This window comes from Glandiceps talaboti, chromosome 9, assembly GCF_964340395.1.
Source record: "Glandiceps talaboti chromosome 9, keGlaTala1.1, whole genome shotgun sequence".
In the NCBI taxonomy this organism is placed as follows: Eukaryota; Metazoa; Hemichordata; class Enteropneusta; family Spengelidae; genus Glandiceps; species Glandiceps talaboti.
Genome location: NC_135557.1, coordinates 4,055,479 through 4,075,952, shown reverse-complemented (window position 1 = coordinate 4,075,952; position 20,474 = coordinate 4,055,479). Strand labels below are relative to the sequence as shown.

Here is a 20,474-nt window from a genome sequence, read left to right as displayed (position 1 = left end):
GAGTGATGCCCCTCTGATCCCCCCCCCCCAGGTTATGAATAATGACAGCTCCCCAAGTAAGGTGGTAAGTTGTTGACTCTGTAACAATAATTTGTTATATTTTAATTATTCAGCTTACCATCATCCCTCACAGCAACCTTCTTGAGGAAATCCTCACTTAGTACTTCCACTTTTCTTACTTTCCTTTTGGGCTTGGCTGCTGCAGGTTGTATTCTTGGTTTTTGCGGTTTGACTGCAGGTTGTCTTATAGGTTTTTGTTGGACAGTCATGACAGCTTCATCTAAGGTGTCCGATTGAATCCCAGTCTTGGCTCTGCCATCACTTGACCCCTGTAAGGCAGAGTATTGAAAACTTGTGATAATATCTGTTAATACTCTGACATCCAATATGAAGGGGTTAATGCCATAAGGACCTAAACTCCAAAAATTCCATTTTGAGAAAAAAAGAACAAAAATTGTATTTCCAGTACTAGGCCCTTATGACTCTAAGTCAAAATTAAATAAATTTTTTGACACTATTTTTCTTTAACCTGAGCAATTTTTAGTGAGATAAGAGAAGAAACAGCAACCCATCAGAAAATATCATTGGGTTTTTTTGTGAAATATGTAAATTTTAGAAAATTCCAAAAACAATAAACTTTTCACTAGCCCCTTCTGAACCAACTTTAATTCATGTTTGTACCCCAGTTATCTTTCACAATAAAACTTAAAAGTTAACTATTTAAAAATCACCACAAATGGACACAGGCCCTTATGGTGCTACAGTAACCCCTTCATAACTAATTTCATGCAAATCCGGCACAAAGGTGACATGTTATTTACTCATTGCTTTGTTTTGTGATGTGTGCAAATTTGACAAATTGGTGACCATGTGGTCAAAATCAATATCTAATACATAACTCAAAACCTGTAGTACATAAAGACACCCATCAAGTATCTACCCCCATATTATTGGGTGCAGTTTTTATACAACCTTTACATTTGATCTTGATCTTCAGGGTCAATTATCAAATACAAGCCAGTTATTCCATAAGTCATTTGTAGTATTTATTTGTTGGCTAAATTACTTTGAAATCACGATTACAGGTAATAAAAGAAACGTAATATACACAAGAAATGCATTTGGTTATTTTCATATCACTTTTACTGAATTATGACCATAGTTATAGTATGAAATACAAATATATTATTGCAATACTCATCATTGACAAACATTTTAATGTGCAGATTAATTCAAAATATAATCTAACCCCATATGATCACCTTTGACCTTGACTGGCAGAGTGGAATATCAAATTATCTATCCATCTATCTACTCCCTCCCTCCCTCCATCCATATAGAGATTATAAGTATGCATGCATGTATATATATGTGTGTGTGTGTGTGTGTGTGTGTGTGTGCGTGTGCATACATGTATGGATGTATGTGTATGCATATGTATGTATGTGTGTGTGTGTGTGTGTGTACATGTATGGATGTATGTGTATGCATGTATATGTATGTATGTATGTATGTGTGTGTGTGTGTGTGCGTACATGTATGGATGTATGTGTATGCATGTATATGTATGTATGTATGTGTGTGTGTGTGCGTAATTGTATGGATGTATGTGTATGCATGTATATGTATGTATGTCTATATATGTGTGTAGAAAGAAATGCATAAGGAACTAATAAACCAGTCCGTATATATAGCTGTTAAATCCGACGTTTCGAATAAATATTCTTTTTCAAAGGAAAAATTGGCGAGACAGAGAAATGCCAGGTGAAAACCCGAACATTTCTAAATATAAATATATATATGTGTGTATGTGCATACTGTATGTATGTATATATGTATGTATGTATGTATGTATGTATGTATGTATGTATGTACTTACATATGTGTTTATATGTGTATATGTATGTATGTATGTATGTATGTATTGATGTGTGTATATGTACAAAATGTATGAATGCATGTATGTTTTGATGAATGTATGTACGTATGTACGTGCGTATGTATGTAAGTATGTATGTACGTATATACGCACGTACGTACGTATGTATGCATGTACTTGTACATACATACATACTAACGATTGTGTGTATGTACATACATGTAAGTACATACGTATGTATGTGTACTTGTAGAGAATAAAATCTAAAATCTTGACCTTATGAATGTATACCAGATGTAAATCTTTGTAACCAATTATCTAACAGCATGTGGGCTATAACTTGCTTTGAAACATTTATTTTAATTTAATTTAGATATTATTTGCAATATATGTGAGTCACTAACTACATTCTGATATAACACATACCTGTTCCAACTCTCTGACAACTTTGCCAATGATTGTATGCATATCACTTTTATACTTCTCAGCGATGCTTTTCAGTCTTGATAAAACATCTATAAAAGATACATGAAAGATAAAAATCTTTATTATTTTCTTTTTTAATTGGACAAACATTAATAACTTTTCATGTTTACTTCAATACAAATTAACTTGTCTATTGCATATACAGTAATTAGACAGTGTCAATCTCTAAGTTCATTAAGAATATAGAAGTAAATATTATCTTTCTTTCCACACCAAGTATCCAATGATAACTTTTACATTTTTGAACAATAATACTAAGCTATAATCGTAATCAGTTATTTCTTATAAAAGCACATTACATTAAATATAACCACAATATGATGTACAACTGACAGGGAAAAAACAAACAAACATAAAAGACAACAAAAATACACTTTAAAAAAACTTATAAATGTCTGGATATTAGGATAATTATAGTACAAAGGTATACTGTCATGCATACAGGTAAAATATATCAAATGTGTTACAATAAAATGGTCTAAAAAGGTGAGTTTTTGTTGAAAAAAAAGTCAAATAAAATTATCTAGCTCTTTTTCAAATAAGATAATCTACCTCTTGTTCAAATGAAACAAGCAGTCATCGGAGATGACTCAGTCCTGCAATGGATGTTTACAGAGATTGCCATCAGTCGTGGTAATGTGATGTATAAGATTGTATGAAATATAGCGCCAATGGCATTGTAGCACAACTGTATAATTGATTGAATATTTTGCATGCATTTTTGTGAATTTTTGTTTATTTGCTAATTAATCCCTGTTGTTATCTTTGAAATAAGTGATCATTTGGCTGTTGCTATGGGTGTGGTCTTGTTGCTAGGTACATTTGCATACATTTTTTGAATGTTTGTTCACTTGTCTAAAAATCCCTGCTACCACTGGTTGGCTGTTCCTATTGGTGTGGTCACGGTTGCTGTGAGTATTTGCATACATACATTTTTAGCTCCGCTGTCAGCGAAAGCTGAAAGCGTAGCTTTAGGTATAGGTGGGTATTGAGGTATAGAGAGTAGAGTGAATCATAGGTGTCCGTCAAACTTTTATATTTTTACTATCTACTCCGGAAGTGACAGTCGGAATTCTTCGATATTTGGTGTGCATGTTCCCTGGGGGGAGGCTATTCAGATTTGTTCATGCCAAGTTGATCTGTGCCATTTTCAATTTTTTATGATTTTTTTTCATAAAATGTCATTTTCATCAACTCCTTGAAAACCTCTTATTAGATTGCTTTGATATCTGGCGTGTTGATGCGCAGGGGGTAGCTTACTCAGGTTTGTTAATTTCAAGTCAGCACATCTTCATTTTTATTTTTTATGATTTTTTTTTTGTAATTTGAAAAAAAAATGAATATGTTAATGAGCATAATGACCGACGCCATATTGGAAATCAGTCGACGAGACTTTAAGTAAACTGCCACTTTTCAAAAGACACTATTGACGTCAAACAAGCAATGTAATATGTGCTATAGTCATAATTCTACGCATTGGGCGCCCAAATGCATGAAGTGACAAGCGTTTATTCGAAACAGGGTTGTAAACTTCAGCCAGTCCGCAACGTCCTTATTTGCATACTCTATCCTGATTCGACCAGAAGCTGAAGCTGACCTCATTTGACCGGGCGATTTTCCACAGCAAGTAACAACACAGGACGTTCTTGGTACTCACTAAAATCTCACTTCAGACCCACTATAAAAATGTGATGTTTTCAGATAACATGTAACTTGTGATTAATTCTATATTGTCGTGCAATTTGGAGTGTGAACCAGAATTAAGACAACTTGCATAAGGAAGGCATGCGGTTGAAGTTATGCAAGAGCAGTCTAACTGCGGACTGTGAATCAACCAAATTTTGTTTATTGGCCGACAGTTCACATGTAAAGTTAAACGACATGAACGTGTCTTGCCATTTCCAAAATGCAAATATTTGGCAAGTAAAAATAATTAAAATAATCACAACTTTAATTTGGCTTCAGACTTTGCATTATGTTTTGCGTATCTTACCCCGATGATGTAAATCCGATGAAAAGGTTCTCTCGTCATGTCATCAGTGATCATACCGCGAGGGGCTGCTTTGAGTACGAGCGAAGTGAGGCATGTTGAGGTATTTTGTTGAGAATTATAAATATTGCGAAATGTCATGTACAAGGTTTAAATACAATGGAATGATGAAAAAAAATGGCCGAGTCTGCTGACAGGCGCCGCGCCGGTCACAAGAAACACTGTAAATTCTTGTAAATTCCATTTTTCTTAGTTTCCGTACGGCGACAACCCCAGGTACCCGGATGCACGAGGGACTAACCCGGAAGCAAGTTGTTGTCAGCCATACGTTACAGTGGTAACATCGTCCGAGAAATCGCTGCGTTCAGAGTGTCATTATTCACAGAATTGTTGTTTTCGAGTGAAAACGCGTCTTGAATTGTATAAATCTAACAAATATAGACATGTCAAGTTATATTTTGAAAGTTGTATCGCTAGTTTGAGACGATTTTCTCACGTACTATCGAGGCTTACTTGGACTTGGACCTTACTCCAGTTCATCGGGAAGTTTAGCCAGTCCGATAATTCTTTCTGGTTTAGTTTACAACACTTTTGATCACGCAGATTTTGTTGTTGTGATGAAAAGAAATTTAAAAAAAAAGATCACTTCAACCATTTCGTTGTGTTTTCTTTATGAAAGGTAATAGAACATGAACGAGTGTTACCACTGTAACGTATGGCTGCCAGAATGACTCTCTTTCGGGTACTTGGCGGGGATTGTCGCCGTCCGGAAACTAAGATGGCGATTAATACATTTCTTCCCTATATATATCTACTACAACTTGTACAAGTTGAATGTTGTTGACTTGGTAAATTTGTTAGAAAATTTAAATTCAAATTGCCTCAAAATTATTTTAGATCCCTAGTTTATTTCATTCATCATTAAAATTTCCCAGGGTTAAAGCTGTAAGACAATGGAATTATTTATAGCCAACCTCAAAATCCTCTTTTTTTTCTTTTTCTTGTGTGCATTTCCCAGTCATTTTTTTTCTGAGATTGTGTGCAATTTTTCATAACAGTAGATTTTTGTTATAAAATGGTGACTGGTATAAAAGTACAATACATTACCAACTTCTGTGTAAAATGTGTTTTACAGTGAGACATCATATGAACCACTAACCACTTTATTGCATCGCTAAAACAAAAGTGCATAGTGAAGAGCTGAAGAACTGAACCACTTCTACGTGTCACCAAAATAAAAAATTAAATTAAAAAAAAAACAGCGGAGCTATTCTGACCGATAGGTCGCTTGTTTGAATGTTTATTCAGTTGTCTATTAATACATATCATTATCTTTGTAATATAATTGATCATTTGGCTGTTGCAAAGGGCATGGTCCTGTTGCTAGCCTTATTTACATACATTTCTTGAATTCTTAAATACTATAGTTATAAATACAATGACCTCACTTTTGATTACCAAATGCAATGTATGAGCTTCTTAATAATTAAATACTTATTATAACCATGAATTTGTAATATGCTAATATCCTTGGTTGAATAGTAAGTACAATGTAAATGCAGAAAAGAACTGATAACTTTATAGGCACAGAAAACTACCTACCAATAAACTGAGGTCGTTTCTTTGGGTCTTGGTGCCAACAATCAACCATAAGTTGTATGAGTTCTTTTGGTGTATCCTTTGGTATTAATTTCATATCTGGTCTACTTCCATCTATCACTTTATGAATTAACAATCCCACGTTAACAACACCTACAGACAAGAAAATATGTACCTATTTAGAGACATTTAATTTGTTAGTGCAAGTGAACTTATAAAGTTCAATAGTGCTACAAGCATGGTGTAGTGGTACCTAGTGAGGACATTTTTAAGGTGTCTATTTTGGGAAATGTTCAATGCAAATGATGTGTGATTTGGGTCAAATAATCCCATTTGTGCTGAAAAAACAAACTCAGAAACTACTGGGCAGATTGGTCTCAAATTGGGTTGGAACGTTCTTAGGATTGTGTAAAATTGTTTAATATGATGAGAACATCAGTGATATGCAAATTAGGTATGAAAATTCATCTTTTTGGTGAGAAATGTTTAATTCAAAATCCAGAGTAGATTGAGCTTTAATTTGATGGAGATGCATCTAGGGATGTGTACATGTATATGAAAGACATTCACAACATGATGACAGTATCAATGATATTAAATTTAGATCTACAAATTCAAGTTCAGTTTGAGAAATGAGAGAAATGTTGATACAAGAAATTCATGAATTCTTGCAAATGATGCATGACATGCACTAGTTCTGATTACCATAAATATTATGTTTTTTTAAAGGATGGAGATGTCTAATTGGTTTTATGAGCTACATTTATGCTAGAGTACTTACATGTTACAAGTCTATAAATCCAGAGCCATGAAATACTTCTGTTCTTTTGGCAAATACTATAAATGTGTCCTGAATGTTATATTAAGTCTTATATTTAATACTTGTCCCCCTCAAAAACACTGTATGTTTCACCTTATCATTCACCATGGTTATATACTACAGCAGAATTATCTTTATAAATATTGAACCATGTTACATTATCTTTATATGGTCGTGAGCGTGTCAGCACTTCCCATATTACAATACCAAAACTGTAAACAAACACAAGGTACATTTGGTATATAAATATAATTGTTGATATATTCTAGACTTAATATACATTATAAGGCTTCCACCAGTGGAATCAAAATAACAGATGTTATATATTTCAAGTGTCATTTACAATGTCATCTCAATATTTTACAATCTAAGGCAAATTATGTTTTACATTGCAATGCTATAATCTTACTCAATAACTAGAGCAGTGGAATAAATAGTTGATATGGTATTAGATTAAATAATAAATATTAGGTATTTAGAAGTGTTTTCCTTGGTGCTATGATATTTCATTCTTCACTTAAAGAAACAACAACTCTTTTTAGTCCCGCTGCCAGACTTCACGACTATCGTCCCTCAGTCTAAATATTGTAAGATACTGAGCATTTGACCTTCTTGTGGCTTCACCGCTGCACATGCTCAAATTTAGACTGAGGGATGATGGTCACGAAATGTGGCATCGAGACTACTCTCTTTTGTGAAATATACTATCAAACAGTTGATACATTAAATCAAGGGTAGGTTTGGGCATTGGGCTGTGATATTTGGAAAAATAAAATGGAATTCTAATCAATAAAAGCAACTTATACAATTGTAACAAATCATTGTCTGCAACATTTCAATGCATTAATTTATATTCTCAATTTGTTGTGACATGGCTGCTAATCAGTCACTATCATGATGGTCAACATGAAACAAAATGATGTGCATTTGTAAACTATTATATCTGACATTTGTGCCAGGTTTGGTTGAAATGTGAACATGCACATATGAGTTATGCATGTGCACTCTGGAGATTTTTGGCTATTTGACCTTGATGATATGGTGAATCATCTCGCCAAGCTCATGATACTGAATAATGTTGATATGAGGACTACTGTTTTTGATATTTGTGCCAGGTTTAGTTGAAATTGGTCAGTGCATCTCAGTAGAATACATATGTGCATGCACCATGATTAAATTTTGGCCTTCACCTTGAAGTTAGACCCAATGTAGTAGCAACTCTCACCTCTGACTTTGGGGGACAAAAGGGTTTGTTTCAGGCTATTGTTCCTTTAAGCAATGATGTCTCAATGGCATATATCTATTTACCTGAATACATCAAATTTCTCAGTGGCTGGTATAGTCATATCATCTAAATGCTCTGGTGGGATATGTGTGTACGTCCCTCCTTTGGCTGCCTCCATGGTTTTGATAGTACTTGTCAGGTTCTTTAAAGCTGACATTCCAAAGTCAGAGAGCTTAAAAAAATGTTACTTAAAGTTCAAACGATATACATCATTATTGATATGCCTAAATGCTAATTATACCTTGAAGAGTGTTCTAGATGTCATTTCTTTATCGTAGATGAGACAATTTGATCAAAGCATATTTCTCTTATCTACTTGAATACATGGTAATGTGTCATTAATTCATAATAATTAAATGAGTATGACCATAAATGTTGATAATTAAAAAATTATGTACAATAAATGATAATCTGTAAAGGGTTGAACAAAGTATATATTTATGATACATTATTTAAATCATCTTAAGACGAGGTAGCTGTAAATTCAAATATGTATAAATATTGTTGGACTGATTGTATTTATACACTACTGGGGTTCCATAATAATATTAGTAAACAGTTTTATAAAGACTATCAAATCACTGAATATATTAAGTTCAAATTTTACTGCAGTGATTACCTTGATATGCATATCTTCATCAAGTAGCTCATTGTCTGGTTTCAGATCCAAATGTAACATCTTAACCGATCCTATGTTATGCAGGAAGTTCATACCCAGACTGGTTTCATACAGAAATTTAATCCTGAGAGGCCAGGGTAGAGTTACACCAGGTCGATGTAATACAGAAGACAATGAACCATGTGGCATATATTCCATTACCAGACCATAGTATTTCTTTGTCATACAGAGTCCATACAGACGTACTATATTTGGATGATTAGCTGCAGTTATCTTTTTTGCCTCCTGCAGAATTTCATCCTTGTCCCTAGAATGTAAGTAAGATCGAAAATAACAGATTTAGTAACTTTACCAGGCACAATACTGATAAAATGCAACATACATATCTTTAGCATGTCACTGTATGTGCATTCACGATCTGTCATGCGATGACGCAGTTACAAAATTAGAAACAAATATACATGACTGTTACACTGAGTTCGTTGATAAAAAACTTGAATCAGTTTAAGTGCAGTATGTAGGTGCCATTTGATCACCAGAACTTGAAATGAACATGGAGTCTGATGATGAAACAAGGATCCCACTGGATTCCAAAAAGGACCTTATTAAAGAGTGGACAATTTGATATCTTGGGGGGGGGGAGGGGTTGGAAGATTTTTGGGAAAAAAAGATGTCAAATGGTGTTGCTTGAAAAGAAATCCTATCCGCATCGTGCTCTAACATACCAGTGAACTATACATGCAATATCAATGCCCCTATACCAATGTTACAGGCCCACTTTTATAACATGGAAAACGTATTTAAAAAGTTATATTTACTTTAGCTTTTCAAAGCTTGGCAATATTACCTCTTGTCCATTACTGTACAAAACGCCAGATGTGGCTATACACGTACAGTCACCTCTGAGGCTATGAATAACCTAAGGGACCGGTCAGTTTCTTCGGCTGGGGGGGGGCAGAGGATTGGGAGGGGGGTCACCCTGTTTTTGAAATTGGCAGTAGGGGGGTCATGCTGTTTTCAAAATTGTGGATGGGGGGGTCATTGTGTTTTGGATTGTGATAGAAGAAAAACATTCTTTTTCTACAATGGCATATAGCCTTGTCTGAAATGTGGTATATGTAAATATTTGTTCTTCTCCCTGTTTCTAGGACCCCCATAAGAGGTAGACATGTCCCAGTCTCAAATCAAAGTTCTTCCCTCCACCTCTTATTGTCAAGATGCTATAAAACTTTATTTCAAAAATGTTTCAACCATATGTAGTTGCTGTTTACATGGTAGAGCTGTTTTGTAAAGCTTGCAAATTATTGTCTGAAAGTGTATGTGAATAGCCTGAAAATTGGCTTTAAGAGTAAAAATCCTCCAGGGCATCTAGGGGGACACCCCCTAGAACCACCCCCACCCATAAGAGGTAGACATGTCACAGTCTCAAATCAAAGTTCTTTCCGCCACCTCTTACTGTCCAGATGCTATGAAACTTTATTTTAAAAATGTTTCAACCTTATGTAGTTGCTTTTTACATGTTGGCGCTGTCTTGTAAAGCTTGGAAATTATTGTCTGAAAGTGTCTGTGAATAGCCTAAAAATTGGCTTTAGGACTAGAAATCCTCCAGGGCTTCTAGGGGGAGACCCCCTAGACCCCCCCCCCCACCCCACCCCACCCCATACACACACACTCACACAAGAGGTGAATATATCCCAGTCTCAAAGCTCTTCCCTCTACTGCTTACTGTCAAGATGCTATGAAACTTTATTCACGATGGTCACTGACTTTTTGTCGGCTAATGGAAAAAAACACTGACACCCCCCCCCCCCCCCCCACCCCCCGGCTGGAAAAACTGACCGGTCTGTCTGAATGTTTTAGCTCATCAATCAAGTTTCGGATTTGCATTTTCAGTGTGTCATGGCATAAAAACTGTCAATGATATTTATTTAATTGAAAATCAAACATGTATTAAAATATGTGGTTTTCTAAGTATAATCTGTGTGTGATAGAACAGCATCTTTTTACTCTCTTTATTACCCTGTGCGAAAACCAAACAGAAAATTGTGGCAACAAAAGTAGGTGTTCAACATAGGCTTAAAAAATCCAAACTTATCCAAACTATTACAATACTTAAAATTTACAAACAAAAGAGCCACATCCAGCCCTCTGGCTTATAGGACACAAAAGAACATTTCAAAATACATAGATACATAAATAAATATCACATACATTTAGATTATAAATGAAAGTTTTACTACGATTAAATGCTCCGTGTAGAAAATTTGCGGTATCAATGGGAAATGTTAACATTAAATGGCATAGTTATCGTAAATGTCCAGATGACTAAAGTTTGGCATTGAAGTTATTATTTCATCCAGTAATGCTTTTCCTTAGATCCTTGTATAAATTACAGTAAAACATAAAGTGTACTTCATCATCTGGTGAGTTTTGACAGAAGTGACATTTTCTGTCTTCGACTTCAAGCCCACAAAATCTACCTGTTTCTATTTTAAGCGGGAATATGCCCAGTCTAAATTAGGCCACTGTAGAGCGTTCTGCACGGGATATTCCCCCTAGCTGGTATTCTACGAAAAATTCGTTAAATTTAGAGGGTTTTAACTTATGACTAAATGAGAATTCATGTGAAACAACACAAACCTGTTCAATGAGAAAACATATGCTAATTCAGTTACATTAAATATCTTACCTCTCAGTAATTCTAGTTTCTGCACAACATACTTTAACAGCTACTTCTGTCTGCCAATCTTTGTGCAAGGCACGGTATACTGAGCCAAAACCACCTTCTCCTATCAGATTTTTCACGGCCAGTTTATCCTGTCTGATGTTCTGGAAATCTGACGCTGTTGCCATTATTCACATCTGTTTAATTAAAACATTGTAGAGATTGAGTTAGAGGGTATAATTTGTGAATATAAAATCTACGAATCTCATACGCAACAACATTTTAACCAGAATTCCAACTGCAACTGAGCCGTCTGTTTTAACCAGTTTTGATTCATCTCTGGTAATTATACTTAATACTTATTGTGTGAATGATTGGCAGGTGAAAAGACCAATCAGGATGAAGGGTTGTGTTATAAGATAATGTGAACTTACAATGGTAATTTACATTTTAGTATTAACATCTGGCAGAAATGAGAACTGAATAGTCTCAACTAAACTCAACTCAAACAAAGGAGTTCCAAAAGTCATAACTAGTTTTTGCCCTGTAAACAAATCATTACCAGGTCAGTAATGTGATACATATACCGATTGTGAGAATAACAATGAAAACATTACATTTTCGGGAACCTTCAGGAAAAGTCTAACGAAACACTATTGTCGTAAAATGTCAGCTAAATAAAGAATATTGATCACCAAACAATACAAACATTATATTTTACGAAATCCATCAATTTAGATGCCATTATTTCAGTATCAATGTGTATTAATGTCAATTCATTGATTTCGTCAAATATAGATGGATTTCTTATTTATTGTAATATTCAACTTGTTGACGTCACACATTATGTTTGTTGTCGCCTGCTACACCTGTATAGTTTGTAGTATGGTAGGAGAATTGTAAAGTTAACTCGGTGATTGTCTAAAACTTAAAAGTTGAATTAAGTGATTGTCTAAAGAAGACAAAGCTACTGAAGATTCCTATATTGTACAAATATATTTTGTTGGAAAATAAATGATTTTCAGTAAAACATTCTTTGAGGTCAATCTAAGGTCATGTGATAAAATGTGGCAGCCAAAATGTCTTCAGTTCTGTAGAAGATGTCTTTTCATATTATAATTAGTTGAGCAAAGGTTACACTGACCATAAAGATGAGTAACTAAGTGTAGCATGTTAAGTGGTGTCAGCAAGTTCATACAAATATTCATCACTAATAAGTGAACAGTCTATTTGTTAAATAAACACCAATTGGAACTAAAATAAGGTAGTGATGTGTATTGATCGTGTTCACATTTAGTTTAATATTAGTATAATTTGGCAAACTATATACACCAGTGTGGATGAACTCAGCAATGTAATGTGTAAATCGAGAGTTCCGTTTTGCTCTAGCATTCAACCGATATTACCTATAAACCATAAACTTCTTTCAATATCCAGTGTCTCAACCGCATTGGCCCGTTGATAGAAACAAAATACAAATGTAGTGGAGACGAACGTCTCTGCACCAAACGTAAAACCTATAAAGTGTTGCACATTGTTGACAAACTTGTAAAATCAAACCAACATGGGAAAAGTAGGAACACAATATCTATACAGCAAGAGGATTATTGGTGTCCTCAAACGAGAATCAAGAACTACAAAAGTATTAACACAGTGGACTTATTATAAAATGTGGCAGCCAAAATGTCTTCAGTTCTGTAGGTAATAATTGGTTAACAAACAGAGAGCAAAGGTTACATTGGCCATAGAGTTAGGTGACTATAGTGTAGGTTGGTTTACTTTGTTAGGTGGCAGCAAGTTTGCAGATTTTGGAATGCAGCACTGACAAATTAACCATCTATTCAATAACTAATACTCAATAATTGGGTCTAGAGTAAAATTGAGATGTGTGTACTGATTATTGTACAGGTATAAAAGTGAAAGCTTTAGATACTTTTAAATGTCACATTCATTTGAATAAGTTTCTGACATAATTGGAACCATTCAAACATTCTGAATTGTGGCTAAAGAATAGATAATCTCTTCGTAGACGTATAGAAATGATATATGAGGCTTAGGTCAGAATTTAAGGATGGGGAGAAATCGTTTTGGTCAATTTTTCTCTGCAGCCCTCCTCCCACCCTCACGCTCTCAAAGAATGTCACCCACCAACACCCCCTCCCCTGAAATGAACCCAAGAATTGTCATAGCCCCCCCCCCCCCCCCCCGCCTTCCAGCTACACATATTTTAATGTGTAACTATACAGACCCATCCCCACCCCCACCCCGCTCCACTTAAGATATGTACAGTATGGTGCACTACGTTAAACTAACAGTGGAAATACATTACATGCGACGAGATTTCTTTACAAATAGATGTGAACTTTGTGAAAAGGTCTCACATTGGGCTGTAACCTGTACTTATAAAATACTTAGCCAGCAGAGTTTTTTCTTTCAATTAATCTTCTTGGTTCAGGACAGAAACAGCACCCCCTTGTTAGCTAGTGGGGAGGGTTTGGGAGGGGTAGGGGATACCCCCTCCCACGGTAAGGCCATTTAGTGGCCTAAAATTTCAAACCATACACAATATCGAAAGCCATGGCCATAGACTACTAAAAAATTGTCTTCAATACCCCAATTTTATTCTCAATGCAACTGCACTGTATGGCTATTATCATTATAAATGACTATTCCTGAGGTTTGAATGTTCAAAAAAGTCTCCAGAGAGAGAGAGAGAGAGAGAGAGAGAGAGAGAGAGAGAGAGAGAGAGAGAGAGAGAGAGAGAGAGAGAGAGAGAGAGAGAGAGAGAGAGAGAGAGAGAAAGAGAGAGAGAGAGTGGGGGGGATGACAGACAGACAGACAAACAGACAGACAGACAGACAGACAGACAGACAGACAGACAGACAGACAGACAGACAGACAGACAGATAGATAGATAGATAGATAGATAGATAGATAGATAGATAGATAGATAGATAGATAGATAGATAGATAGATAGAGAATAGAGAGATACAGAGGGATACAGACAGACAGACAGTCAGACAGACAGACAGACAGATGGATGGATGGAGAGTAGAGAGAGACAGAGGGATACAGACAGGCGGACAGAGGAAAGCATACACGTACACAAATACATTTGCATGGCTGTCACCCAACTCATCACTTAATGTAGGTTCTAGAAGTAATAAATATTGCGGAAAAGCCTCGAGATATATTTTATTTACTCGGTAAAGAACTGCTCATGAGGTTTAATTTGGTTCAAATCATGAGCAAAATATATCTGGCTCCCATTTCAGAACATCAGAAGTATTATCTAGGAAACTGTATTATTCAAATGATGAAGATCACGGCGGCACTCGGAGGTTGTACTTCATGACGTCACACAGTTATAGTCATAGCTGCAATAATTATAGTGTTTGCGTGTGGTTTTTTCTGCCGTTTTTGTGCGTTTACTTAATACAGGAATTGTAGTGTTCGCTTCCAGTTTGGAATGACAAAAACACAAAAACAACATCAAAACCCTCAACATCACAGTAAACGCTACAATTATTGCAGCTACTATGGTGACTGGTCTTCAATAAGACAGTGGCACACAGCTATGGTGACTGGTCTTCAATAAGACAGTGGCACACAGCTATGGTGACTGGTCTTCAATAAGACAGTGGCACACAGCTATGGTGACTGGTCTTCAATAAGACAGTGGCACACAGCTATGGTGACTGGTCTTCAATAAGACAGTGGCACACAGCTATGGTGACTGGTCTTCAATAAGACAGTGGCACACAGCTATGGTGACTGGTCTTCAATAAGACAGTGGCACACAGCTATGGTGACTGGTCTTCAATAAGACAGTGGCACACAGCTATGGTGACTGGTCTTCAATAAGACAGTGGCACACAGCTATGGTGACTGGTCTTCAATAAGACAGTGGCACACAGCTATGGTGACTGGTCTTCAATAAGACAGTGGCACACAGCTATGGTGACGGGTCTTCAATAAGACAGTGGCACACAGCTATGGTGACTGGTCTTCAATAAGACAGTGGCACACAGCTATGGTGACTGGTCTTCAATAAGACAGTGGCACACAGCTATGGTGACGGGTCTTCAATAAGACAGTGGCACACAGCTATGGTGACTGGTCTTCAATAAGACAGTGGCACACAGCTATGGTGACTGGTCTTCAATAAGACAGTGGCACACAGCTATGGTGACTGGTCTTCAATAAGACAGTGGCACACAGCTATGGTGACTGGTCTTCAATAAGACAGTGGCACACAGCTATGGTGACTGGTCTTCAATAAGACAGTGGCACACAGCTATGGTGACTGGTCTTCAATAAGACAGTGGCACACAGCTATGGTGACTGGTCTTCAATAAGACAGTGGCACACAGCTATGGTGACTGGTCTTCAATCAGACAGTGGCACACAGCTATGGTGACTGGTCTTCAATAAGACAGTGGCACACAGCTATGGTGACTGGTCTTCAATAAGACAGTGGCACACAGCTATGGTGACTGGTCTTCAATCAGACAGTGGCACACAGCTATGGTGACTGGTCTTCAATAAGACAGTGGCACACAGCTATGGTGACTGGTCTTCAATAAGACAGTGGCACACAGCTATGGTGACTGGTCTTCAATAAGACAGTGGCACACAGCTATGGTGACTGGTCTTCAATAAGACAGTGGCACACAGCTATGGTGACTGGTCTTCAATAAGACAGTGGCACACAGCTATGGTGACTGGCACACAGCTATGGTGACTGGTCTTCAATAAGACAGTGGCACACAGCTATGGTGACTGGTCTTCAACAAGACAGTGGCACACAGCTATGGTGACTGGTCTTCAATAAGGGAGCCTTCAGTATTTACAAGGGGGGAGGGCCGGAGGAAATCACACATGATCTGTTAAGTGAAACATGACCCTCTCCCATTCTCCGTTTGTAAAAAGTGACCCTCCCCTTTGTCCCATTTTGTAAAACACGACCCTCCCCATGACAATTGCATATACTGAACGTTAATCAATATTCCCATTATATGTATACATACAAATTACATGATTTTGACTCTGTAATAGAAAGCTCTATTTGTACATATAAAGTGACAAACAGTAAAAGACTGGCTAGTTACCTTTTTCTTATAATCATACACAATCTAGTTAGTATCTAAAACGTGCTTTCCATGTTGTGCATACTCTGCCTGATCTGGTCAATTATAAAAGTTCCCTGATATCATTATCATCATTATCACCTTCACCTTCAGTATTGCCATTATCAGTGTCACTCTAATCTGACTCACTGGTACTACTTGAGTCAGTACATGTATCACTGTCCGTGTTCTCTATGACATTCAAAACTAAATCATCATCATCATCATCATCATCATCATCATCGCATCGTTTTTTAAACAATTTTCTTACAATATATGTATTTTAATTTTTGTATTTTTGCATGTAAAGTACACGTAAAAATAAATGTTGAGTGCTCATCTCACTTTTACATCTTAACACACAAAACAAATTGACAATAATTGAATCTTCAATTTGGTCACAAAACTACGGATTGTAAAATATGACCCTCCCCAAACATTGTAATGCAAAATATGACCCTCCCCCCCCCCCAAGAACAGGTTTGTAAAATTTGACCCCCCCCCCCCCCCCCGAGTCCCCCCCTGTAAATACTGAAGGCTCCCTAACATCATGCCAGGTTATCATGTACACAGTATAGCTCAGTATTTGTATCAATTTAAAAATTATATACCAATACAACTCACAGTATAACGCTATTCAGCTAGAGGCCTGTTTACCCCAGCAGCTGATTCAGCGCAACGTGACGTACGCCCCCATGATGTACTATGCATATAACCATAGACAGTGTCTATGATATAACCTACTATCGGAATAAGCTTAGAGTGTGTGAAGGGTTCAGTTACTGCTTAATAGAGACAAAGGATAGAACTGAAACTATTTGCATCAAATCTAGAAGTGTATAACATCGTGCTAGTTTTTTTTTTAACGAATTCGAGAGGAAGGCGTTACTTTATACTTATTGCCACTTTAAGTGACTTCTTTTTCTACGAAACCTAACAATACGTTTTTGTTATGTAAAATATTGAAGTAAACAAGTCATGAGGTGAAGAATACTAATCATTGAACACTGAAGGCATAAAGACATAGCATGACCTATTTAGCAAGGATGTCTGTTTAGACGCCATTGCGAGTTGCGCTGTCTGTGTGTCTTAAGGTCATTGCCACAATTGTTCTTTAAATATATGACTATTAGTCCAGTTGCCAGAGGTGGTTTTGGGGTACCTTGCAATATGAGTTATATGATATTTTTTTGCAGATTCCACCTCAGAAAGGTGTCCTGTTAGCATATCCGACGGGTTCCACTCGCGCACCCCTGGGCATTTTGTTATATCGCGAGAAAACCGAAATACCATGTATTGCTATGGGTAAACACATGTATTGGTAGGCTTAATACTTGCTGCCTATAAAACCATGTCAAAGTTACTTAAAAGTCATCATATTTACATGTTACACACTGTATACTATGAATAATCATTCAATTGGATATGCAACAGCTTAATTTTATCTCAATTCATGCTTGTATGCATCATCAGAGCCAAGTAAACCCCTCAGTGATAATTTGGAATAGACTCAAATGTATACAACTTACATGTACTATTCAGATATAAAGAAATATCCTTAATTTTGAAACAAAGTGTGCATTCTACTGACATGCGAAGCCCGCATGAGGATATATTGCCCATCACCAAAAAAATATATGGGTAGGTTGAAAAGCTTTTTCATTTTTTCTGGCCTAATGTTGTATCTTTCAAAGTAGTTGCCGAAAAGATGTCACATTCAAAGAAAAAAAACACTTTTAAATTTAAAAAAAATGGATGGTGCTTTCTCAATTAAGTAATAACAACAACAAAATAATGTAATCCTTTTCTTTACCCAACTCTCAAAACCTTTATGACCCTCCTTTATGTCGGAACCCAAGGTGAACTCAGTGGATTCTCCTTGTCATTATCATTATAATAGAAATAGAATTTTGATGTCGAAGGTACAGCTCTGGTTACAAATTCAGGGCCATTCTTTCCATGATAGCAAACTGTCGCTTCAAAATGAATTGTGGAATAACACTAGTGTCAGTGTGCAATGAGATAATTATATCAAACAACATTTTAACCAAAGCCAACGTCGAACACGATTGAAAGTGGATCTTCAAAGAGTGGATCTTAAATTGCGTACGTAGTTTAATAGTTTTTTCAGTGCCACCAAATATTCCAAAAAGATATCTGCCATTTTATCAGTAAATGTTTTAATTCAAAGTATTCAAAATTCACGTTGAACGACTTTTTCCGTCTTTTTTTTTTTTTTTTTTTTTTTTTTTTGAGTTTCACTCTCTAACATTATTGCGACTTGCTGTCTTCAACTGTTACTCGCGGAAAATGCACAGTGTATGTGCGCACTTCTTTTGTACTTTACCGCACACAATTTTTTTAATTTGCTACACTGCAAAAAGTTACAATTCTTAACTAGACACATTTTTATTCAAAGTTAAGCCAGCGTACAATAAAGATATAAGATGCATATTAGCAAGAAGTCAGTGTACACTGCCAGTCACTTTTTAGTGAACCATCAATTTAAATCACACATGCTAGGAATCGTCACGTTACTAACGATTTTAATAACATCGCTATTTATTTAAAAAGTTTCTTTTCTTCTTTTTCCCCCTAAAAATGTCAGGGAGCAGCTGCCCCCCCCCCCCCCCCGCAGGCTACGATACTGCTAAACGAACGGTCACAAGTGCGACATCACACGTTTATAAATGATGTTACTGGCAGTAACCATGATGGGAATCTGTAGCGGTCACCACTACAATCGGTGGAAACACATGATGGCATGATGTAGTTCCAACTTTATGAACCTGTTTACTGAGATGATGATAAACACATCAAAATACTACCGTAAACCCAGTATTGTATCTCACATCAGAAGTAGATTTTATCAACTTCTCAACATCTCAGTAGTAAATACAGACTTAAGCTGTTATCATTGAAGGATGAACATTTTCGACATTTTGGTTAAAAGACATAAGAAGTACGAAATTGAAATTCAACAATCGCATTGACACCAAATGCCCCCTAAACGAATGAAGTTCGCTTATTGAACTTGAACTTGTATGACTTTGTTCGATCGTCCCTTATTCAAATGGTATCTCGTGCTATAAACCATATTCTACTTGTTCTATCAAACTAAACTGTCTCGATCACGTATTAATCACTATATTTTAACACAATACGGCAACTAACTTGTTGCACCATCCAGTACTAGTTGCATTCCATTACATACATACATACATACATACATACATACATGCATACATGCATACATACATACATACATACATACACACATACACACATACATACATTCATACATACATACATACATACATACATACATACACATATATACACATACATACATACATACATACATACATACATACATACATACACATACATACACATACATACATACATACATACATACATACATACATACATATACATACATACACACACACACACACACACACACACACACACATAAATTTCAGCATGCCTATAGCACTAATAAACTTCAGTTCAATTGCAATATGATAAATTAATGTACCTTCCACAGCCTTTAATTCCCCTGAAGAAGCTAACTAAATTCCGATATTTCTAATTCTGAATCATAACTTAGTAAATTCCTGATGATACCTTATCAGTTAAAAATGTTACTACATTACCGGTTAATTTTTACTACAGTATCCGTAACAATTTTATTATGTATGTATGGCTGCTGAAGACTGAAGTTTGATTGCCACTGTTATTTAATGTAGTACCAGTGTACAATGCAATTGTACATCTCCAGAATGTGGTTGGGATAACATACAATTATAGATCTCCGCAATGCGGTTGAGATACCATATAATTGCACATATAATTAAAGTCCGTGTAGTCTTTACTCAAATTGTTGGGTTCAGATGGGGGAGGGTATCAATTTGTTTGATAGCACGAGGGGAGGGGCTGCGATTTGTTTCTTTGAAGAAAATATTTTCTCCTAAGGCTCCCTTGCCGTAAATTCCGCT

The 20,474-nt window shown here is 36.1% G+C and overlaps 1 protein-coding gene across 3 annotated transcripts in view; it reads right to left on the bottom strand.

The window, feature by feature from the left end:
• The window catches only part of LOC144440212 (uncharacterized), a 29,392-nt gene extending 21,167 nt beyond the window's left edge, over positions 1-8,225 (bottom strand). The window contains exons 1-4 of one of the 3 annotated variants that reach the window (XM_078129516.1): positions 8,083-8,225; positions 5,958-6,107; positions 2,306-2,394; positions 119-329 (exon numbers count right to left, since the gene is read on the bottom strand). In XM_078129516.1, the coding sequence (XP_077985642.1) occupies positions 119-329; positions 2,306-2,394; positions 5,958-6,107; positions 8,083-8,092 (460 nt within the window). In that variant the 5' untranslated portion in view covers positions 8,093-8,225. Of the gene's footprint in view, positions 1-118; positions 330-2,305; positions 2,395-5,957; positions 6,108-6,735; positions 6,979-8,082 lie in introns of those variants that run through there. The other 2 variants (XM_078129518.1, XM_078129517.1) reach the window with 2 other exon arrangements.
• Between the last annotated feature and the right edge of the window lie 12,249 nt (positions 8,226-20,474).